The sequence below is a fragment of the Austrofundulus limnaeus genome, unplaced genomic scaffold (genome assembly GCF_001266775.1).
Source record: "Austrofundulus limnaeus strain Quisiro unplaced genomic scaffold, Austrofundulus_limnaeus-1.0 Scaffold569, whole genome shotgun sequence".
Lineage (NCBI taxonomy): Eukaryota > Metazoa > Chordata > Actinopteri > Cyprinodontiformes > Rivulidae > Austrofundulus > Austrofundulus limnaeus.
The window spans coordinates 19,955-44,316 of NW_013952971.1; the positions used below are offsets into that span (position 1 = coordinate 19,955).

General features: G+C 41.3%; 1 protein-coding gene across 1 annotated transcript in view; it reads right to left on the reverse strand.

Moving 5' to 3' along the window:
* The window catches only part of LOC106530865 (FH1/FH2 domain-containing protein 3), a gene marked incomplete at its 3' end in the record, with an annotated part of 74,179 nt that overhangs the window by 3,022 nt on the left and 46,795 nt on the right, over window positions 1–24,362 (reverse strand). The window contains exons 4-21 of the mRNA XM_014026574.1: window positions 23,607–23,674; window positions 23,301–23,406; window positions 20,337–20,431; window positions 19,403–19,514; window positions 19,195–19,289; window positions 18,204–18,347; window positions 16,492–16,724; window positions 14,690–14,806; window positions 13,614–14,006; window positions 12,569–12,628; window positions 12,320–12,454; window positions 10,156–10,206; window positions 6,416–6,633; window positions 3,437–3,757; window positions 2,002–2,720; window positions 1,738–1,878; window positions 956–1,114; window positions 684–866 (exon numbers count right to left, since the gene is read on the reverse strand). Of these exons, the coding sequence (XP_013882028.1) occupies window positions 684–866; window positions 956–1,114; window positions 1,738–1,878; window positions 2,002–2,720; window positions 3,437–3,757; window positions 6,416–6,633; window positions 10,156–10,206; window positions 12,320–12,454; window positions 12,569–12,628; window positions 13,614–14,006; window positions 14,690–14,806; window positions 16,492–16,724; window positions 18,204–18,347; window positions 19,195–19,289; window positions 19,403–19,514; window positions 20,337–20,431; window positions 23,301–23,406; window positions 23,607–23,674 (3,350 nt within the window). The remainder of the gene's footprint in view (window positions 1–683; window positions 867–955; window positions 1,115–1,737; window positions 1,879–2,001; window positions 2,721–3,436; window positions 3,758–6,415; window positions 6,634–10,155; window positions 10,207–12,319; window positions 12,455–12,568; window positions 12,629–13,613; window positions 14,007–14,689; window positions 14,807–16,491; window positions 16,725–18,203; window positions 18,348–19,194; window positions 19,290–19,402; window positions 19,515–20,336; window positions 20,432–23,300; window positions 23,407–23,606; window positions 23,675–24,362) is intronic.

Consider the following 24,362-nt stretch of genomic DNA (forward strand, 5'->3'; position numbering starts at 1 on the left):
ACCCAAGCCCCACCAGGCAGTCACCAGGCCGAGCCGGCACATGCCCAAGCACCCAGCCCCAGACATCGAGAGCCACCAAGGCACTGGCGGGCAGAGGCACACCCCACGAGAGGGCAGTGCGGCCGGGGGCAGAGCCCACCACTAGCAGAGGGCTCTCAGGTGAACCAAATGAGAGGGCAGCCCGAGTCCCAGCCTGACAAATACTCAATCATACACAGACACAATCATGCCAATCACAGTACTGCAGAGACCCCTACTTGGTGTATTATAATAAGATAAAAATATTCACACACACATTTGTTCTTTTATTCTCATGGGGACTTTTCATTGACTTCCATTCGTTTACTCGTTGTTATAGCCAAATCCTGAACCTAACCACCCCAGTACATACCTGACCCAAACCCTAACCTAAACTCATTTCACATCTTAGACCTAACCCTAACCCCTGACCCACCTATGGTATTTCCTCCAGTGGGGACCAAGCTTTTTCCAGTCATTTCTACAGTCTAATCTTGACCCCTTACCCTCAACCTAACCTAAACTCAATTCATACCTTGGTCCTTAACATAACCCCAAAAAACCTGCACTTAAACAGATGGGCACTGGGCTTTTGTCCCCATAAAAATCAGTGGGTCCTCACAAGGTTGTGTGTACACCAAAAATTATCCGAAATTCAGACTGACCTTCTCTGTCACTTCGTAGTCCATCTTGAAGGCCCAGAGCTGGAGTCTGGCAGAGAGCTCACTGATGGAGGACAGCGTGAGGAGAAACTGTTCTGCAGAACCCAGCGGAACGTCTGGGTTGGCCATCTGGGCCTCCTGAATCTTCTGTTTCTCCTCCTCTGTCGGAATCATCGTCAGGAGTTTCTGAGAGAGAAAACAGAGGTAAAGAGTCCGAGGGCAGATCTGGGTTTTTTTATTTTATTTTGCCTTTCAATCTCGTCCGAATGGCTCACCTCGATGCCCTCCTTGTTGAGAGCGTACTCATCAAAGTTAAGGATGGCGGTCTTAATGGTACGAGGTGGAGGTAGGACTGTGAGGCCTATGTTGATGGCGTTGCTTCTCTTGGAATCTAAAATAATGATTTCCTGACGTTTGCCATCTGCTGCTGTTTTCTACAATAGGGGGAAAAAAGAAATCAGAACGGTGAGAATGAGGGTCCGAAATGGCTTTCCCTCTTTCCCCAGCACTCACTGGGGTCTACAATTTGGACTTGGGCTTAAAGGAATGATCACTTTTACAGTCTTGTTTGTCCACATTTGGTTTCATCAACACTTGAAGCTATCAAAACCTCTGAGAAAATGTAAGTTCAAAAGTGTGAGAAAGTTACTATAATACTAGAAATTTAACCCTTAAAATCATCCATGAAGTGTGTGTGTGTGTGTGTGTGTGTGTGTGGGGGGGGGGGGGGTAGTATTATGCACAGGTTATTGATAATTAGATTTTTAATGCTTTTTAAACTCAAAAAATGATGCTCATACTTGAGATCGTACTATACATGAATAAATATGGTAAATGTTTTACTACCTTGTCTTATAAGAACCACAGCACTTAAAGCTATAGTATTGTATGTTTTCATCTGCCCAAACTGAAAAAGGGTCAGAAGTGAAGGAAAGATAGATGGAGCAAAACACTGAAAAATTCATTAAATTTCCAGATTGTGAGCCAACAAATTAGAGAGAGGGACACATTTAATCCACTTTGAATAACAAGACAGTGATCGAGGTTTGTAGAATACCTTTGTGACAGATATTTCCTTCGACTTGGTCTCAAACAGGTGTTCTAATTTGCCTGTATCAAGCTTTACAGGATCCACTTTGGACCAGAACGAGTCTCCGCTCCACTTGTAGTCCCTGTACTGAGAGTCTGACGGCCGAACCTGGTGACAAATACAAGAAGAAACGGCATTATGTAGACATGTTGCATCGGTTTTCTAAAGGGAAAAATAAGCAAGGAGCTAAAAGTAGTGATGAAGATGACGAGCTCTTTAAAGTTTCCTCACCTCGCTCCAGAAGAGCCTGATGGTTTTCTTCTTTTTGTTAAAAAGAGGCGGCTCCGAGGGAGGGGGCGCCGGAGCCGGAGAGCTAAAAGTGGGAGGGGGCGGTGGCCTCATGATGCCGATTAACGGAGGGGGCGGGGGACAGCCGCCCAGCATGGGCGGGGGTGGGGGGAAGCGTGGCACGAAAGGCGGAGGAGGTGGCGGAGGCGGGAGGTCGCCGCACCCTCCCATCAGCACGGCGTCCAGGATGTCCTTGTCATCGTCGTCCGTCAGGTCGGTGAAGTTGATGTCCCTGATGCGCAGCTCCCGGGGGCTGGCCAGGAGCTGGTCCCAGATGGTGTCTGACTCCTTTTTGGGTGGCGGCGGTGGCGGTGGGGGAGGAGGAGGGGGCTCGACAGCAGCTGGGACATCCAGGTGAGGGTGGAGCACGCCGAGGTCCTTGACCAAGTCCCCGAAGCGCTCGGCCAATGGGCGGATGCCCCTCCGGTGCTCGGACTTGTCGTCCCTGTTGTCGCTCGGCTGGCCGTCGCTGTGTTGTCCATCAGTGTCCTGATGTGTCTCCCTGTCCTCTCCCTCGCCCTTCTCTTTCTCCTTCTCCCCCTCTTCCTCGTCCTCCCCCTCAGCACTTGGCTTTGTGCTCTGAGAGTACAGCATGTCCAGCATGAAGAGTTTGCTGTCCAGAAGTTTGTTGCAGTTTTCATTCACCTCCGCCTCCTTGAAGCCTGGGAAAAGCGGTAAACGTGTTATTATTTAAATCACGTTTCAAACTCAGGGCCCTCAGGCTGAATGTGGCCCACCACTGTATTTTATGTGGCCTGCAAGAGCTTCTAACACATATTATTATCTTATCTTAAATGAATCATATGCTACTTTAAAGCCATAGACCATAAACTACATCTCCCGCTGTGAAATGTGCTGTGTAGTACAGTATCTCCATTTCTTTGCATTTTCACAGACTACATTTTGCTGCGACCCAGCAGTCGTAATCTAGAACTAGAACACCCCTTTGGTGGGAATTCCCTGTCAGAAAGTAGGAAGTTCAGAATTAAAGGCAGCAGCTACTCTACAACTCATCAGTGAGTAAAACTCTCTTACTTTTACTTTTAACAGTATGTCAGTATTATTTATTTAACATTTAGTCAGTGGTACACGTAGCTTTTTTAGTGTTTATAAGAGGACATGTTGAAGCACTGTTTCCATGCAGGAAATACCATGTAGAGTTCAGTTATTGTTTGTTAGCAGTGCTCAGGAATGTGACATTTTGTGTTTAACCAAAATTAAACACAAAACATTGAAGTTAATAACAACTGGCCATTTGAGGGCCACCATTATGCTCTTGTGGCTCTTAGTGAAATGAGTTTGACACGTCTGATCTAAATACTTAAATTTCAACTCCAAACCAAAACAAACAAAACCTTTTCCATTAGAGACAACCCACCATTCTCAGCGCTGCTTCTCTCCTCTCTTTCCAGAGTGCTGCTGGCGGATGAGATGCTGGAGGCCGAGCAGTTGTCCTTCTCGTTCACCTCCTCATTCTGTCGCTCCTTGTCACTGAGGATGCTGCTGTCGTCCTCTGCTCCCTCCTCTGGCTGTGCCCCTGCTTCCTGCTCGGGCTCCTCGGCTTGCTTCTCCTCGTCTGCTGCCTCTTCCTCCTGAACCTCCTCGCTTTCCTCTACTTTCTGCTCTTCCACTTTTTCCTCAGCAGCTTCTGTCTCTTTCTCCTCTGCCTCTACACTGCCACTGGAGTCGTCAGCTTCACCTGTCGTGAGAAAATGATATTTTTTATCATTTGTGCCAAAATTAACTAAAAGCATTCAGCTAAGAAACATACTGTTTACGGTATATAGAAAAACTGAACAAAGTCAAACGTCCATCTTAATTATTTCAAACCATTTATGTTTGGGTCACCTATAGGGGCACCAATTCATGAAAAAAAAACAACACAGGTTCAAATGTAAACGATATATCTGGTACAGAAAGCCAGGCTGTTGTGGGACCAGGATATGAGCAGGAAATGAAGATTTAAGTTCCTGTTGACATCAGATCACGCCCATGTGCACGGTACACAAGCAGAACTCAGCAGCACAGTCTGCGCAGTGATGCAGGTGGGACAAGAAAAACACTCGACCCCCGAGGCCTCCAGCGCTCGCCTGTGAGACCTACAGTCCTCCCCGCTCGCGGCGGCACTTGCGCTCCACAAAAAGGCTGGTTTCTTACACAAGATGTTTTGGCATCAACTCGTCAAAAAGGGTCTTTCAAAAACTCCTTTTTGACCTTTGCACCTCTGTCCCCTCTGTGTTTATTTCCCCTCATTTTAATCCCCCTGCCGGTGTCCCCTCCTTTTCCCATTTTGCCTCCTTTTTTTTCTTCTGCCGCTCAGCTAATTTATATGGCAAGTTGCAAATTGAACCAATTCCAGGCTAGGAGGGATTGTTTAGGGTTGCAAATTGAAAAGATTACCATCTAGTTTTCACAGTGGTGCTAACAATGCTTAATTTTATATTTATTTTTATCATTGTATATTTACAATTATAAATATTAAGAGTTGAAAGAAGACATCTACTTTTTAAGAACAACTTTCCAAAAAATTCACAAGAAAACCCTGAATAACTGTAACTGTAAATGTGCGATTTAAGTATTACAGACAGGTTAGCCAAAAAGATACATTCATATACTGTTAATCTAATCTAATAACTCCCTCTTAAACATATTATTTAGAATATTTTCAGTATTTATGAACTTTAATGCCCTTAAAAACACTAGGTCCAAAAATCAAAGCCAAAACAATTATTAAAGATGCAGTTTTTCAAGTGGCCAGCAGGGGGCTGGTTCTTATGAAAATAATAACCCTCATTCATCACTTTCAAAAACAATTTTTATAGTAATTTCTTTTCATATATCGGTTCAAAGCCTTCTTTAAAAATGCATGATGTTAATTGTGCAGATTATAACCACATTTAAACTATAATATATAATGACGAGACAAAATGTCTTCAGGAAATGTTGCCAGTATTTGTACATCTACAATACTACAAAAACCTCCAATAATCTGGAACAGGCTTTGGTGTCATGCAAACTTTATAACATTGTGGTAATAATATTGTTGTGTTTACATTTTACACATAAGTTTAGGCTTAATGGGCATGCTTTCCATATTGTTTCATGTTTTTGGTGTATTTTCATGGCAGTGTTATAGCACCACATACAGGCCCGGCATAGTTACTGCAGCATTTTGGATCAATTTAGGTCTTTTTGTGTGAATAAAGACATTTCTAGAAATGTTACTGTCCTTAGAAAATAATTTTTTTAGAATTACCCAGTGGTGGGATCAGCTAACCAAAATATTAGCTTCGCTGACATCCAAACGGCTAAACAATTTCCTTAGCTCTGCCAACGGCAAAAAGCTAAATAAAAGCTAATGTTAAAATGCTGATATTTAACATGTTAACGTCCAGTTAACCATGTGTTAACAGGAACAGTATGCTATTTTTGGACTACGGTTTTGTCTTTGAACACTTCTAGAGTTGTGATATTTACGAACAATCCGAATCGTTTGAACAGCTTCTTACAACAAATGATAAGAACCGAGCTGCAGGCAGTAAAGAGCTGTTCTTAGTTTTATTTGTTTTCCTCCTCAAATGCAGAGACAATCCCACGTCCTTCACTGTTTTTTTTTGTAAACCAGTTGGTTGGGGGGCAAGTACAGTTGCTCAAGTGGAAAGTGGGAGGTTGGTTCCACTTAAAACACATGATTCTGCCAACATAATGTGATGTCGTAATATTTTCAGTATTGAACGGCTCTATGAAACAAACGGCTAGTCAAGCTCTAGATCCCTTTATATAGTCATTTGTCCCATCTTTAAACATGCCCCCCTCTAGTGTTCTATTCCCCTCTATTCCCCTGGCTCGGATGTCTCAGTAATTGTTTCAGTTTTACAGTCAATAACTAAACTAAACCAAACTTGAATGTGTGATGTGACAATCGTAAGTCAACACAATATAAAATGCTTCATCGATCACCAATAAAAGCATTCATGTCTCCGTTAAAGTGAAGGCGGAGCTACAACTCTGCTGATTATTTGTGGCAAAGAAAAGAATCGATTATTTTAGCAAGAGTTGAGTCCGTTAATAAATTATAAAATTAATATAAATACTAAACCGCTCAGCAAAAGATTAGTTCCACTTTTAGCAGGTTAGCAGATGAGAGGAACTGTGCCCATCACTGGATTTGACAAATAAACTCTTATTGAAGAAATGTATTTCAGTAAAGACACAGCTTGAATGTAAACTTATGTCAGACCAAATGTTTATGCAATGTTGACAGGTTTTGCAAAAATACGACTCACAATCAGCTCAACCTCTCAGTTTGATAGAACGACATGTACCAGGTGAACCAACTCGTTCAACATATTCCTACCATTCTCAGAGGGTGCGTAGGCTGTGACAGGGGTCTCGGTTTCAGGATCGCCTTCGGTGTCCTCGTGGGATGCAAAGGAGGATGGAGTGCTGCTGCGAGATGATGAAGGCCATGCCTCCGAGGGTTCAAAGGGCAGGTTAAAGTCAGGGCGAGTTCTGCACACCCGGACACGATCCCGCTCGTACTCCTCCGCCGCCAGACGCTCCACGTTCTTATACCTGAAGGAGAAGAAAGAGATAGAGGGCAGGATGAGAATTCATGAAGCATTTAGTTTTTCCTTCTCATGTCTCTCATTTCCAGGAGGAAAAATGCTTAAGTTTCAGCAGCAGTTCTCACAATAAACATGAATGAATTAAAAGACGAGGAGACAGGAAGGAGGAGGGAACAGATGGGGATAAAAAGAAGAAGATGGAGGAAAGTTAGTTTGGTTGAAGCAAAGCTAACCTGTTCAAGCTCCTTTCTCCTTCTTCTCTTCCCCACTTTCTCCTTCTGCCAAACCTGACCATTCAACCTGCAGGCCGGCACCGAGCCGACCCCCTCCGCCCCCTTTTCCCTCGGCCTTTTCTCTCCACTAATCCCTCCTCTTTTCCCACCGCAGCGCCAATGTGTGGTGCTTCTGTTCCGACTTCATTAGCATCAGGACCCTTCAGATGTCTGAGGAAACCAGACACTGATCCACTTGTGTGTGTTGGAGTCTCTCTCTGCGTGAGATTAACGGTGAACGGGAGGGAGTGAGCCAAGAGTGTATTGTTGGCTCCAACTGACTGTATCTACATACAATTACAATTAAAGGAGCAAAAGTTTGCAAATACGCCTCTCCTGTGGGGCACTCTTTCAATAAACAGGGTTTGATGTGTGAGTCTGCTGAAATATTCTTTATCAATGCAAACCTGAATTATAAATGAAGTCAAGTTAAGCTCAAGGTGCAGCAGCTGAACTCTACCAACTGTTTAGAACAGACTGTTGTGACGGGACATCATTGTGTTGTAATATAAAGAACTAGAACAAGTGCTGCTCAAACTCCTAACATATATCAGTGTTCTTCTATAAAACTCAATAGCAATGGCAGAAGCATCAGTTTGTCACATGTAATACATTTTATGTTTTATTGATGAGATATGACAAGTTAAAAAGGCCCTTTACTTTCTCTTTCAAAGGGGAAATTCTGAGCTCTCATACAATGGAAGCCTATGAGAGTTAGGGTGTGAACGCTCTGCGCTCAGGGAGGTTTTGAAAGAAAACTTGAAGTCCTAAAGCCTATATGGAACTACATATAGTTCTATTTTTGTCCAAAGTTTGAACGGTTCAAATGTACACTGTGTATTTAACACTGGTAAAATCTAAAAAAAAAAAAAAAGTCATAATTTTCCAGGTGTGATGTAAAAACTACAGTCCCATCGCTTAAAATCCATCTTTCCAGGACCTGTTTAAACTCTGAACATGTTTACGAGCAAATAGTAATAATGCTGCTTCAGTGTTTTTTGTTTAATAAAATAAAAATGGACCTAACTCTGATGTGCTAAATCAGTGTCAGAATCTGTTTTTTTGTTTGTTTTTTGTATAGTTTTTTTTGTCTTTTTATGTTTTGTCTTTTGTCTGTTCTTTTACTGTATTTAGGCATGTATAATGTGACTCCCCAATTTTTCAAGCAGTGGTCTCTGCAGTACATATGGGGAAATTTTTAGTGTCCTATCCGTGATTGACGGAGTGATTAATTAGTGTAGCGGAGGTGGGTAGTTGAGCAAAACCGTGATTGGTTGGATTGACATGTGTTGTGGGCAACTTAAAAGATGAAGTAACGGTAACATTATTATGAATATATTAATAAAATGTGTAGACTTCAAATTTCTTGAGGCAAGCTCCTTCCTGTCTTGAGTTATGAATAAATTCAATATATCCATGTCCAAAAATAGCTACCTTTTTCCCAGGCAGGTTAGGGCTATTGACGAAGCCAAATTGTTACACATCCCTCCGCATGAATGGAGTTGCAATTGTTGTCTCAAATTCTGTCTAAAATTAATATTTAGCTACACAACATCTCAGCTGCCCCTGGCTTCTTCAAATCCCACCTAAATAGTCAGTTTGACTATAAAGTCTTTTAACAATTCCAGTGTGTTGTCTGTTTCTTAACTATTGTTTTATGATGTTGTTGATGTTTTTATTGTTTTATTTTTCTGTATAATTTTTGCACCTTTGTAAAGCACTTTGTGACCCTCTATGTCTGTGAAAGGTGCTAAATAAACACTTACTTACGTACGCACGTACGTCGTACGTACGTGCGTACGTACGTACGTATGTACTTTGCTTGCTCGCTCGCTCACTCACTCGCTCGCTCGCTCGCTCGCTCGCTCACTCACTCGCTCGCTCGCTCACTCACTCACTCACTCACTCACTCACTCACTCACTCACTCACTCACTCACTCACTCACTCACTCACTCACTTACTTTACCTTACCTTACCTTGCCTTACCTTACCTTGCCTTACCAAAATCCTTCCACAAAAGTCAAATGGACCAATCATGTCTTCGAAAAACTTCTCCCAAATACCAAGAAACTCCCACTCATTGACTGCAGATCCCCTTTTTCACTTTTTTGAGCTTAAAAAGCATAAAAAAATCTAATCCTCTTATATAATGCTAGCCCTAATTTCATAAAAACTTCAGAATTTTTTAGTATTTGCAGTGCACCCTCTGGTGGGGAACCAGATCATTTGGGGGACACACTAGGGCTGTGCATAAAAATTGCTATATTGATTTTTTAAAAACAATATTGTATCAATTTTTCTCTCTTAATATTGATATACCCCCCCCCCCAACACACACACACATGCACAGTCACGTATCTTTGCATGCCCACTTACACCTGCGCTCCATTCCAACATCACAGCTGCAGCCACTTCTCATCAGTCCCAGCCCAGTTTGTTTGTCTTCACTCAATTTTCAGTTAAATTCTAGGTTTTCAGCTGTTTCTTCTTGCTTTTTGTGTCATTCTGCATTCTGGGTACAGTTTGAAGTCATTTACCCCCAGAACACTTGTTTTAAACACAATCCAAGGTTCTTGGAACTAGAATAATTAAAAAAATAAATAAACATTTTGCTTATTCAAAGGTATCATTTTGTCATTTTAGCTCTATCAGTTGTGATTTTTGCTGAACTGTCTAAACAACAGCGGCTCTTTGCTCAAACCAGAAAGATAAAATCTGAAGAGAAGGAAGAGGGGAATAGGAAATGAGGGGATTTGCATATTTTTAAACACAGAATTTGGCTCGCCGGTCCTTCCTAACACATGCTGCTCTGGGTAAGATCAGTCCTAAATGTGAGCGTGACCTCACATCACTTTCTGACTAATTCACTGGCCTCCTGTGATCCCCCTCCCCCCTCCCTGTCTGCACACCAAGTTGGATTTATAAGCCTCATGAAAATTCTTCCTGCAAGTTAGTGTGAGTGGATGTTTAATGAGCATGTACATGTGCATTCAGTGTGAAGCCATCAACAAATCCAGGAATCTGGTTTTCTCTGGGTGGGCAGCCAAAACAACCAAAGCCATGGCAGAGAGAAAGAGAAAATAGGCAAAAAAAAAACAGTAAAAAAAAAAGCTAAATCAGTTCAGCCTCCCCTCACCCGCAGCTGAGGGCACGGTTTTAACCTGAAAACAATTACACCATTACCAAACTTCCCAAAGCAAGCGGCTTGGAGATTTTCCCAGAGGGTTAGTGTTGTTTTGATTTAGTGCACACTTACCGCTCCTCCCGGGCGAGCCTGGCCTCCTCCATTTTATCCACATAGTCGCGGCTGTGGGAGACATGCACACAGGGAGATTTAAAAGATAATAACCTTAATTTCTTCCACTACAAACTCCCGAGGACCTGCCTGGTTGAATAAATTACGTTAGCAGATCACACACGCGAGCAGTTTTCGAACTATTGTAACTTTTGGATCTACTTTCTGCTCCAGGACTAAATAGAAAGTTTGTGACATGTGTTGGCTGCTCTCTCTTTTCTTCCTGTAAAGTCTCAGTAGAATTTATTTTAACTTCTAACATAAAAACATCTCAACAACCAAGCTCCATCTTGTATTAAATATCTTATTTTCCCATATTTCCTAACAGAGCACTTTGTTTTCAGACTGCAGGTGTACTTGTGGTTCCTCAAGTTTCCAAAAGTAGAATGGGAGGCAGAGCTTTCAGTTATCAAGCTCCTCTCTTGTGGAACTAACTTCCAGTTTCTGTCCGTGAGGCTGACACTCTGTCTACATTTTTTCCTTTTTGATAAATCCTATAGTTTGACTTTGGTTTCCTGAGTTATTCCTCAGTTATTATAGTTAATTAGTTCTGCTGCTATAGGCTCAGACTGCTGGAGGACAAACTGACCACATTTCCTCACTCTGCTGCTGTCTTTAGTCACTCTACTGTTCTTGTAATTATTGCTGTCTTTTAGGTTCCTTTTTGGTATTTTCTTGTATTCCCCCCAATTTTGCCAAAAACAAACGTGCATTGTTCCAAAGGACACCATGACGGCATGACGGCTCAGTGGTTAGCACCGACGCCTCACAGCAAGAAGGTCCTGGGTTCGATCCCCGGTTCGGACCTGGGGTCTTTCTGTGCGGAGTTTGCATGTTCTCCTCGTGCTTGCGTGGGTTTTCTCCGGGTACTCCGGTTTCCCCCACAACACAAAAACATGTACAATAGGTTGCCTTCAGGCCCAGGCCGCCCTTGAAAAAGAGATCTGAGATCTCAATGGGATTTGCCTGGTAAAATAACGGTAAATAAATAAAATAAAAAAAAAAATGCCAGATAAACCGAGGTCCAACATACCGGTGCTGTTAACAAACAGGGTACCGTCAGAAATTGTTCTAATGTTGGTCGAAGACCATGAGGGACAACGACAGGCAACTTTAGAGAGCTGGTTGTCCTGATGTAGAGAAGGAAGGTTGGGGTATTATGCATCCAAGAGACCAAATAGACGAGCAGCAAGGTTTGCATTGCAGCTTTGAGGCAGAGTTTAAGTTGTTTTACCATGGTGTGGACAAAAAGAAAAGTGGGGTCCTCAAGAAGAAGTTTGCAAAGGATGCAGCTGAGTTGAAGAGCTCAGATAGGGGGATGCGTCTGAAGATAGAATTAGAAGGTTTGATGCTTAATAGTGTCAGTGGTTATGCTCCACAGGTTAGATGTGATGTAGAGGAGAAAGATAAATTCTGGAACAAACAGGGATAGTCAATTACGGTCCTCGAGGTCCGCAGCCCTGCACGTTTTATTTGTTTCTCTGTTCCAACACATCTGATTTGAATAAATGGATGATTTTCAGGCTTCTGCAGAACTTAGAAGAGGCAATTCACCGATTCACTGACTGAATCAGGTGTGTTAGAGAAGGGAAAAAAGTAAAACATGCAGGGCTGCGGACCTCATGGGCCAGAATTGATTAACCTTGCTCTAGATGAAGTGATAGAGCATCCAAAGGTTGGTAAGGTTGTGGCAGGGGAGAGTGTGGCTAGACAGCACTGGATGGTTGGACGACTGATGTGGTGAAAAAGAGTGACGACAAAGAAGACAAAGCGGTGAAAGTGAAGGAAGAAGACGAAGCAACAAATCGAATTATCATGGTCTTTTGGATCAAGGGTGAAAATGATGAAGCAAAAACCAATAAATAATACTTTTACGTGTTTTTATGGCTCTGGAAGGGAGCAACATATCCAAATCTACTTTTTTATTTTTATATTTGAAAACCAAAATTGTTCAGAAGTCAAGTACTTTGACTTGGATTTTTAGTTTAATTCAAGAATTTACTAAAGTTGAATTTTTAAAGTCTTCACCACAAAGTATCAGTTGCTTAAAAACATTATCGTACTTTTGAGCTTTCCATGTACCATATATAAAACCTGTATCTAGTGAAACCAAAGCTGGTCCCACCTGTGCTTGTTCCTCTCCTGTCTCTCTATCCTCTGCAGCCGCTCCTCTCTCTCCACACGGCGGCGCTCTCTCTCCGCAGCCAGAGACTCCTGATGCTGCCGGTAAGACGAGGACAGGAGTCCTCCCAGAGCTGGCCTGAGGTAATAAAATATAAAAAAACATTTATTCAGAATCAACCAAGTTGATTTTCACCCTTTTCCCAAGCTTGTGCAACATGTGGAGGTAAATGCTGATGCACTGTTCTCTCACCTCGAGTTTGTGGGCGTACTCGGGGTGCTGACAGAGGAGTAGGACGTGGGACCCCCGTTCCTGAAGGAGAAAAGGCCGGTTACACGACACCGCATCAACGACACAAAATTTGCAGCGTCCACCCAGAGCCACCTTCTTATATTACAGGAATGCTGTTGGTGCAACACTTCTGGGATCCTAATTAAGAACTCCTGAGGTGTTTCTTCTCTCAGGTTGCAGGAAAATTCCAGAAAAGGTGTTTGTCCTCTGATATAGTTCCTCTGAATCTTCCAAGTCTTTTATTTTAACCAGTTTAACTGGTGTGTTTTGTAACGCTCTGGTGCTACTGGTAATATTTAATTGAAATACTACAAAAGTTAAAAATCTAGTTGAAGTTTGTGTAAATTTGAGTTTTAAATATAATCTGATGCAAAACTGCAAGCTCATCAAAATTTAGATAATTTTTTTATGAAACTGTGTGCGCTTTCTTGGGTAGATTAGCTGTGGCGGCCATCTTGGATCAATTTGGCTTTACTTTCTTGGAGTTGCCTTAAAATCCACCTAGTCGTTCACAAGATATTTTGCTAACAGACAAAACACACATAATCAAGTTATTACCAGAACAGTAGTGATCATGTACCTAATAAATCAATTAAGTTCATAAAAAAATCTTGAATATGACATTCAATTATGCATACGGAAAAGAAAAAAAATAAAAGTTTTTCATCAAAATGAAAAGAAATGAGAAACTGGAACGTTTCACTGTGCTGCTTTTGAAAAGAGTGATGACAAACAAAAGTGACTTATCAGCCCAGTGGAAGAACTAAAAATAAAAACAGACATGTGAAGAAATGAAAGGTGACAATAAGAGAAAAACAAGACGAGAAGCTGTGAAGTGGAGAAGATAAAAAAGTTGAGAAATGAAAGGTGACGAACAAGAACGTTTGTGCAGAAAGAAATCCCAGCTGGTGCCAAAATAAAAGCCCGTAACAGGAGTGGGGAAAGTGGGAAAGTGAAGGTGGGAAGAAACTCCTGGTGAAGAAAGGAGCTGCGTTGTCCGTCTGACCTGGCGGGTGGCGTTTTGGGAGACTCCTCGTCTTGTCTGGTTTGAGCAGCAGGCGCCTCCTCGTCGAGGTCGTACGAGAAGACGTGGAAGGGCGAGTGGGGCACGTAGGGCAGGCGGTCGGAGGATGGGCGGGAGGTGCCGCGCAGGGGCGGGCTGACTTCCGTGGTGGCCGGGACAGTGACCATGGAACGTTTCCTGGCCAGCAGCGTGGCCAGGAGCGAGGGCGAGCTCTGGGAGGATGGAGGAGGAGAGGCGGGGGTCGAGGGGGAGGGGGTCTCCGATGGGGACGATTCTGCTAGACTCCTTCGCTCGTCTTCTTTGAAATTCTGCTTTCTGGAAGTGACGGTGATGGACTGAAGGGTTGTCCTGTGAACGATGGATGTAGGAGCTGGGCTAGAAACAGAGGGATGCATTGAGAGGAATAAGAAAACTGTGGCTTTAAGAGACATGTTTGGGGGACAATCAGTACTACAGTTATACAGCTCACACCAATAAAAGCTACAGAGTAAACTATCTATACAGTCATTGGAAAAAGAAAGTCCATTATTATTTATCCTATTTGTCAAAAAGGTGCAAATATGTCCAGTGTGTATGGTTCTCCTCTCTGTGTGATCAGAAGTTATTTCTATCAGCAGGAAGCTGCTGTTGTTGTTGAAGTCGGACCATGGATCTGCCACCGGCGCATTTCTGAGGCAGAGATATTTCCAACTTTACACATGTGTTTAATAACATAATTACTGTAAACAAAGAGGAACTCATTGGGTTTGTAGAACTTGGAGCTTTATTAAATGGTTCATATGAAGATATGAAGTGGTGCCTTGATGAAGTGTTTTTGTCGTGCTTCAGGAGACTTATATTTCGGGATCAAAAGTCATAACACCTTGAAGTCACTGAGTCGACCATCTCCTCCTCTGTAAATCAAACTCATCATAAAACCTTTGAACCAAAAGACGATGGACTTTCTTTTACCCCGTCTATTAAATCTACACAAAAGACACACAATATCTTATTCTATTTACCCAAAGCGCCAAAAACACACAAACAAGACAACATGTCACCACCAAGTCCTAAATTACCTGGAGGTGCTCTGATCAGCCCCCTCCTTCTCATCTGAGTCAGACTCAGTCACAGGAGTCTCCTCCTCCTCCTCCTCCTCCTCCTCCTCCTCCATGCCAGCCTCACATTCCTCCTCTCTACAGAGGTGGATGAGTGGGTGAGGGGGGTATGATATGCCCATGAAACAGGATGGATAGAAGGAAAGATGATGCAATAAATGAGGACAGCATGCAGATAGACATTTCAACAGAATACATAAAAATCAGGGATGCAAAAAATTAATCGACTTACAATTAATTTTCGAATAATGGTTTATTAGATTAAAATTCTATCTATTCAATTAATTAATAACGTCTGGCTTAGACCTTATTTTAGTGTTGTTTAGCCACCATCCAAAAGAGGGCGCCACTGCTTTCAGCCTGGCCTTACTCTACGCTGTCTGTATTGAACAGGGAGCTGACTCGACGTGAGCGGGGACATAATTCTAAACACGCAAATCTTATTTAGTTTTATTTGCAACAACACTAATAAAAACTCGAGGGAAAAGTACCGAAGGCTGCACCGGACCATCCAGCAGTGTGACGCTTAGACGTCATGCCGCATAAAAGAGAGTAGGATGACAAAAACCAGTAAGCTAATTATAGCTGACATTAGCTATAAAAATACATTATAACCACTGCAAATGATTCACATGTAGTTACTCTTTTCTGTATGAAGTAACCCCCCCCCCAGCCAGTGAACAGTAGCTGATGTCAAACTGGACCAAGCAGCTCATTGTTAAAATATAAGTATGTGCTTATTTTAAATTTGGCCCGTAAAAAGTTAGCCTTTTCTGTTATGGAAAGGCCTTCTTGATTCAAGCGAAAACTCAGGTTTTTAAGAAAATGGCCGTTTATTAATTAATCGTCAGTCGATCGATAAGATCCATCAACTTTAGATGAATTCATTAATTGATAACTTGCATCCCTAATACAAACACTGGACGGATGGATTAGATGACACCACTGCATGAGAACGCTTGCAGGCAAAAACCAAAGAAGGACGTGACAAATATCAGACCAAGATGAGAGACAGCACTGAAATGAAATGGGAGCACTGGTGGGGGAAAGGTTTGGGATTAGATACCCGGTTACGTGGGATTACATGCAAATAAAGACAAAGCATGATGAGAAGATAAGAGGGGGAAGGGAGTGTAGGGGAGTAAACCACGACACTGAAACTCAAGATCAGTAAACGAACTGTGTTGTTTTGTGGTTTTCTACATGTGGATCTCAAACGTCCACACATCACTTTGTTTCAAAAACAAACAAACGTGGAACCATATTTCCATTAATCCTTGAGTTGATATTTCCCCCCCCTGCAGCCTGGGGTTTAATCTTTGGTCACATGACACACTGAGAGGATGAGAGGATGAGAATGGAAAAGCAACAGTGGAGGAGAGGACAAAGTGTTGGCTTGGTTAAAACAGCCGGTAAAAGGCCGGTTTGTGGGACTTTAGATGTTAAGAGTTATAAGATAACCCTGAAGCCGTGATCCACAGCTGAGAACTGTTTCAGGTCTTGAGTCCTGATTAAAAAAAAACCACACTGTGAGCACTGGGAACACACTCAAAGTGGTTGCATCATGTGTTTGAGGAGCAGCTCTTGTAGATCTGGGTTGGACTTACATGGAAGGAAGACAACCTGACAGAGTTCTGAAGCAAAAAGTGGTACAAGAGTAACTATATCTCAAAGGAAACATCATCATGGCAGCACAATCCCTCCGCTCTGTAACCCCCCCCCCCCCCCCAATAAACTGGATGCTGTACGTCCATCGCTCTCACCTCTCGCTCACGTCCTCAGCTCTGTGTCCGCCAAAAGGCTGGAAGCCAGCTCTCTGCGGGGATGCAGGACTGCAGGAAGAGGCGTGTCCAGATCGCCCCAGAGAGGCCCGACGGCTGCGGCGCCTCTCCAGGCCACGCCGTTTGTCCGTGATGCCGAGGCTGGACCGTCGACGGCCCCTGCACCCCGTCGGTGGGGGCTGGCTGTTGTCGTCGTCTTCATGTTGTAGGGTCATCTGAAAGGGAAATAGCATATTTGGTGGTTTTACTACAAATAATTTACAGCACACGTGTCAAATGCAAGGCCCACAGGCCAAATGTGGCCCGCCACAGCATTTCATGCGGCCCGTGAGAGCACCAAAGATGTATTAATGTCTTAAAATATGCTGCTTTGAAGCCAGCATTGATCATTCACAACACCTTCCATAGTGCATGTTGATGATTTTACCCACAAAATGACAGCATCACACCCTTAGTGGGGGTGCACAGGCTTCAAAAGTAGTTGGTAGCAAGTAGCCCACAATTGACCAGTTTTAATTAACTTTGATGTTAATTAAAACATTAGTCATGTTCCTTATCTCGCTACAACTGAGCATCACTAACTGAGCTCTACGTGGAATTTCCTGCGTAGAAACAGTATTTTAACACGTCCTCTGATAAACACTGAAAAATACAACATGTACAACTTACTAAATGTGAAATAAATAATACAGAAATATCACTAAAAGTAAAAGTAAGAGTTTTAGTCAATGTTGAGTAGTGGTGATTAGCTACTGTCTTGAATTCTGAACTTTACCACTTTCTGACAGGGAATTCCCAACAAAGGTGCCTTCCAGTTCAAATTTACGTTTTGTAAATGGGAAATTCCCACCTTCCAGCACAATTGGGCGGCGGCAAAAGTAGCCAGCAAAAATGCAACTAATTGGAGATTTTTTATGGCAAGTTTTGCCAAGTGACAGATACTTTATAATCCTAAGACAATTTTACAGTGTTCCCAGTTGTACTGGGAAGAAGGAAATTCCTAATCAAAAATTTAAACTGGAATGCTCCTCTCCAGTGCGAGAGTTTAGAATTGAAGATGGTAGCTTCTGCTTCCTACCAGTGGCCATCAAACTCTGTAGCTCATCCCTAAACTTGTGATACCACCTGCCACTTTATTCCACCTGTGCATTTCAGTTTATCTAGGATAAAACATGTGCATCCGTTATATCATCTTCTAACATCTTTATTGGACCCTTTTCACCTAACTGTACTGTTTCTATTTTTGTTTCTACCTTTTATTCAGTTTATATGTCCATAAGTATGTTTGTTTTGTTTTTCTTCAGTGTTTCTACTTTATTTTATTCTATCGTTCTTATCTTTTATTCTTTAATTATTTTACTTGAACAGTTGCAGCTGTAATTTCTCTTGGGTATCAAGAAAGTATTCTGATCTATAGTATTTACTTATATGTAGTACTTTTCAGTGTTTATAAGAGGATGTGTTAAAACACTGTTTGTATGCAGGAAATACCACACAGAGCTCAGTTATTGTTTTGACAGTAGAGCTTGAAGTCAGTTATAATTAATCCTTTGAGGGCCACCATAATGCTCCTGTGACCCTCAGTGAAAATGAGTTTGACACCACTGGTTTACAGAGTCAAACTCCATCGTATCGACAGAACATACAGGACACTGACACGCTTATTATTTTGTATTACTTTGCTTGTTTCTGACCTCATAGATGTTGAGCTGCTCAACCAGGTCCAGGTCAGTGCCTTTTCGTTTCAGGTGTCTCTGGGAGACCGTCTCCATGCCCTGTTCCTCCAGACTGTCCACCGTGTCATAGAAGGAGTCCTGATCAGGCAGAGCTGCAAGAGTCTGCAGGAACAAAATATACGAGAATGTTTCCAACAACAAACACTTCATCTGGAGTCGAGGCAGGACTCTCAGTACACGGTGACTTGCAAAAGTCTTCACACCCCTTGGAACTCTTTGTGTTTGTTGCTTATTGTCATATGTGTCTCCACCCAGCCAGTCTCAGTTCGGTCTAGTTTTTCACTCCCCTGCTGGTTAGAAACACGTCCACATCATGATGATTCTACCGCCATGCTTTGCTCCGGAAATGGTGCTTAAATTTTAATCGATCAAAAAGAAAAAAATTGTATAGGTCCTCTGGACGGGTTCTTCTCTAACGAAACGTTTCGTCTCTTCTCCAAGAGACTTCTTCAGTCTGAGTTTCAGGCAAAATTCAGGCTTTTAAGCACTGCCTCCATGTGACTGATACTCACATCACATGGCTATCGTTGACACTTAAGTAACACCTATTGTTAACAGGGGGCGGAGTGACACTGGCAATAGCAGCACTGCAGGAGGGGGACAACTGAAAACGGAGGCCTCCACCTCTGTTTAATGATGGACGGTCTTTCTTCAAAAGCCTGAATTTTGCCTGAAACTCTCAGACTGAAGAAGTCTCTTGGAGGAGAGACGAAATGTTTCATTAGAGAAGAACCCGTCCAGAAGACCTACAAAATTTTTTTCTTTTTGATTTTTTACCTGGATTTCTGAGATGCATCAGGACATTTTAATCGATCCATTTGGAAACTTATTTAACTTCCAAGTTGTAAGAGAAAAAAATGCAGCAAATATTAAGAGGGTGAAGATTTTTACAGCCCAACACAACTACCCATATTTACCTCACAAATAGACATGTTAAATTTCTCCATACCTTGTTAATGAGGGTCATTGCGTATACCAGCAGCTCAGTGTCCACTCCATCCTTCTCTTGTAAGATCTCCATAGCACAGGACCATGGTTTACAGCCTGAACAAGGTGGAGTCAATAAACACTTACTGTACTTTAATTTGAGAATATGTTCAAATCTAAATGATAAATTAAAAGGATTTTAAAGGGAAATCCCTGTGGAGAATTCTTACCTCTCTTCGTGTCCACAGAGGTGATGGCCTGTATCAGCAGCGGCGCGTTGGACTCAGAGTACTCCACAAACACCAGCAGCAGCTTCAGAGCGGTTTTCACCACCAGACGGAACTAACGAAGAAAAATAGTTTAAGAAAAGTGTTATTGCTGAAACAAAAAGGCAACAAAACTGCAAACTCCAAGACCATTTTTACCCAAAATCCCTCCGAAAGCTCCTGAGATATCTGTGCAACATTTATGCAACATGTGGAAACGTGTTTGAAGCATAAATTAATTGAGACTAGAATGGAAATTTTGCCTACTTTCTCACCCTTTGGCAATTTTCTGTCTCGAGCTAGAGTCACAGCAGGTGCTGTCTTTAACAGAATGAACAGGACTTCTAGTACATTTAAAGATATTATATTTAAAGATATATCATTATACATTTAAAGATATTACACAAAGGTAATATTTTATTTCATGTTTGACTTCATTTGGAAGTGTTAACATTTTGTGAAAATATATTTTATTAAAAAAATACATAAATAAAAACACAGCACCCTGTTGGGATTAAAAAGGCTTAAAATAAAAATCACTGCATTTCAGAGGAAATAATTGGTTTAAATGTAGGGTCAGTTTAATAAATAAGGGGTTTTGGTCAACATTATTGTAGTCTTTGACAAACCCTTCATTGAATTTCAAAGGTATTTTTGTTTTTAAAGGCCAGACCTGACCTTTGGGTCATATTTTGCCAAGGTGTACTTTAAATGTGCTTTGAAGCATATTTCAATATAGATATACTACAAAAAAATACCAACGCTATTCAAGATACAGAATTACATTTTTTTTGTTTTCTTGGATAGCTAAAAATAAGGATTTCCAAACAATGGGTGGTTGCTCTGAGTCAATAAGAACCTACAATTTGGGGGTGTTTTGTTTTGTTTTTGGTCATACCTTAGAGCCAACAAGTGTGTAGAGCCACTGGATTGTCTCTTGGTGGCCAATGACTCCATTCATCCCGTCCACATAAAGCATTATTTGCCCCAGAGCTGAGAGAGATGGAAAGAGACAAAGTTTGAGACCAAGAAAGAAAGAAAGAAAGAAAGAAAGAAAGAAAGAAAGAAAGAAAGAAAGAAAGAAAGAAAGAAAGAAAAGCACCATATACTTAAATTAAACCTTAGCACTGAAGTAACGCATATCGCCCACTTGTGTTGAGCTCATAATTCCCTAAACAACAATAAACACATTTTAAAGCAGTATTGTGGGATCTGTTAGTCCTCAGAGGATGACTCTCCGCTACTACCACACCAACTTTTAACTTAATATCAGGGAAACCAACTGATTTATAGCTGAGTACTTTCTGAGTTTTATTCAAAGCCATCCAGTGGTTCGTGAGGTATTTTGCTAACAGACAGACAAACACAGAAACGTTTTTTTTTCAGTGGTTTAATCATGTGCAAAGCAGAAATTCTTTGAACGTTGGTTTCAGTTGTTGCCGCTGTAAAGGAGGACACGAGTTCCTGATGAGGTCATTAAATGTCTTACAGTAAGTGCAGAAAAACCTTTGAACTCAGACTATGTTTATGATGACAAACCTGAAATTTTAAAGTCGTTGTGTGAAAACAGTATGTGCACAAGTGCTTCCAAATCCCTAACATGCAATGTATAAGATAAGAGTTTCATATTGCATAATAAATACTACTTCAACCAGGAAGCATACAATATCCTGACTAATACATTATTAATTATATGAAATCACATCCCATAAATCACAGATGAACTTATCAGTAATCTTAACCTTTGTTTTTGCACTCTGACGGCTCTGCAGCCACAGTGATAAAGTTTCTGGTCCTTCACTTCAGTTCATTTTAAAAATGTGCATAAAAAAGACGAAACTCTTTTTATTGTGTTGCAAAACAATTACAATATGTGTTGTATACCTTTAGTATGCTGTTTAGTGTTCTGACTCTGGGAGCCTGTTACTGGTTCAAAAGGAAGCTTATCAAAAATGAAATAAAATGAAAGCAAAAGTATTTCGGACACTGAACTGACACTGAAGCAGCACGATTAACTTCCACCTCGACACCAGGTTTGAATCAAGATTTGATGATGGACATTTTGGCTTCAGTTCTTGGACAAATTACCAAAAAACTTTGATGTGATAATAAAATATATACATATTTTTATTGATCACTTTGTTTCAGAGAATGGATCATGAGGAAACACAACACTTATATCGAGGAACTTTTCATGTACGAGAAGGATTTTTTTGACCCGAGGTACGACTGTGACTTCACCTATCTCTGGGAACCAGAAGTGTACGTGAGAGGAAATGAGCCCTACAATCTCCCAGTAGGCTGGTATCGAATGGGTTTAAACGTCAAAAGTAAATATTCTGATGGAAATGGCTGGCTGAAAAAGAAGGGAAAGTGGACTGTTTCATATCATGGAACCAGTTTGGAGGGAGCCAAAGGGATCATCAGGAGTCACTACAAAACAGGACCAAGAGCTACGTTTGGCAGAGGGATCTACTCGACACCAGATTTGAAAGTTGCTGAGCATTTTGCCACGATCTACAAATCACACCGGACAGGAAAATGTTATAAAGTGATCCTGCAAAATCGAATCAATACAAAGAAGAGGACGATTTGTAAACAAGAAAACTTCTGGCTGATTCCTGTTAAAGAAGGAAAATCTGCTGAAAAAGAGAAAAAGATTGTAAAGAAATCGATTCGGCCGTACGGCGTTTTGGTTAAAGAATTTAATGAATGATTCAGAAGGCCAAAATCTTGAATCGTGATTAAAATAAAAATTCAAAAACTCCATGAAGCAGAAGTCCAGTTTTATCTTTTATGAACTGCGCTGTGTTGGTTATTTATGTTTCTTGTTTATGAGTGAATACAGTTGTCATTTAAGAAGAAAGGCTGATATTTTCGCACAACTATGGGATTAAATGTGAGACAGGAGTTTGAACCAGTTTATGAGTTCTACATAAACTTACCCCAAATCCAGAGGAAGCATTTTTAACTTTTTACAACTGGAGTATTTATACAATGATGTCATTAAAACCTCATAGAGCTTTAAATGTTAACTAGAAATGATACGTGACATTTTTTAATTTATTTTTAAATAAATAAAATGAGTACACTGGGTAAAATGGCAAGTTTTTTTTGACACATCGTCTCTCTTATTTTTAATAAAATAATACCTTTAAAACGTGTAGTCACTCATATCGACTTGTTTTTTCAGTGGTCTGATTCACTCAGAGACCAAAACTTTTCTGACATGTTCCACTCATTATGAGCATGAAAGTAATTCCAATTTGGACTTTTAGTGATAAACAGGGTGAGTCAAAAGTCTCAGGACACCATTTTATTTTACAAAGAAAAGGGGAAACAACATATCTGAATACAACAGCGTGTAATAGGTGAGGGGAACACCAGAACCTGGACACCATTTTGAAAGCCAGCAAATAAATGGGTGTCCTGTGACTTTTCACTCACCCTGTAAGCATCTATAAATAACCAAACCTGTTGATATGAAGATGAAATTCCTGAGTAGACAAAAACATCTCACTGCAACTGTATTGGATTGAAAACAGTGAGTTCACAGCTAGTTAGTGAAAAATCAAAAACACTATGGAATCTGTTAAAAATCAGTGTGTGCTTAAATAGGACATAGCTTGAGATTTAAACATTATTAGAAAAAGGACATGTAGAAACCTACATGGTTAAATTATTCTGACTTCTACCCATACAGGACTTTTACATTGACACTGTTCCCAAAAAGACATTTAATACGCTGATACAGGTGTTGCACAATGTTGCAGCTTGCTGTGAGAATTTAGATCACAGAGGGATGATTTAGACTAAAATTTAAAAAATACCTCATAAAAATGAGAACAAGACAGAACCATACCTCTTAATATGTAGTTCTGGTAGTTCTGGTCGGCCTCAGCTCCCACCTTGATAAGACATGTCAGACCTTCAGCCATCACAAACTCATGGACCAGGTCTTTGTCATCCTGGAGTAAAAAAAAAAAAAGGGATAGAAAAAAAAGATCCATGTAATTTCTTCTTCCAGAGGCTTCTGATGCTCATATTTATGTTGTAATGGCTTAAAGCACCACATGATGTCAGTGGTGTGCAGGGTAAGGAATTAAATTTAATCCCTCAACAACCATCTGTATTCTGCAACCAACTGACAGTAATTGCACGGAAATACCTGAAATATCTGCTTTAAGGAGAACAACGCCCTCCTCAGGTCACGTCCATTGGAGTTGTAGAGTCTTTCTGCAGAGAGACAAACACATGAGCATCAAACTAGATGTTTGAATTTACTATTTATCTCTCGACAGGCTGCATATTTATTCAATAAAACCTGTGCAAAATGAGCCTCAGCTGTGTAAAAAAGTCCAGCTCGAGACGTGGAGTTCAGCACAGCAATTAGATGGAGCCCCATCACACCTTACCGCTCCAGTCCCCTCGGGTGGAGACATTATGACAGGCTGTCCCGCTGCGTCCTCACACAACATGTGCATGACCCGTTCCTCGCACTGAAAACATACATGTCGGAGTCGTGATTAGGGTCGTGCTGGAATGTTAATGAGCTGCTGGCTGGGCTTCAGCACGGAGGTTGTTCGGGTCACGACACGGAAAGTGTTTAAGATCAGCAGCTGAAGGTCTGTAGACCATGACACGGATTTTTAACTTGTTGTTTGAATCTGGTATAAAATGGAAATTTTATTACAAAAATAAGCTATCTCCAGCATAGATTTATTACTCGTTGTAGCATAAATGCAGCTACTCTGACACTTAAACAATTTAGACTGAATAATGCAAGTTGAATCATAGTGACCCCTCAGTAACAAGCCTCATGCAAGAAGCGTTCGTACGCACAGATTTGTTCTTAAGTTGTGCGTACGAGTGATTTAGGAGAATTTGTGGCATTCACCAATGTTTTCGTATTCTAAGATTTTTT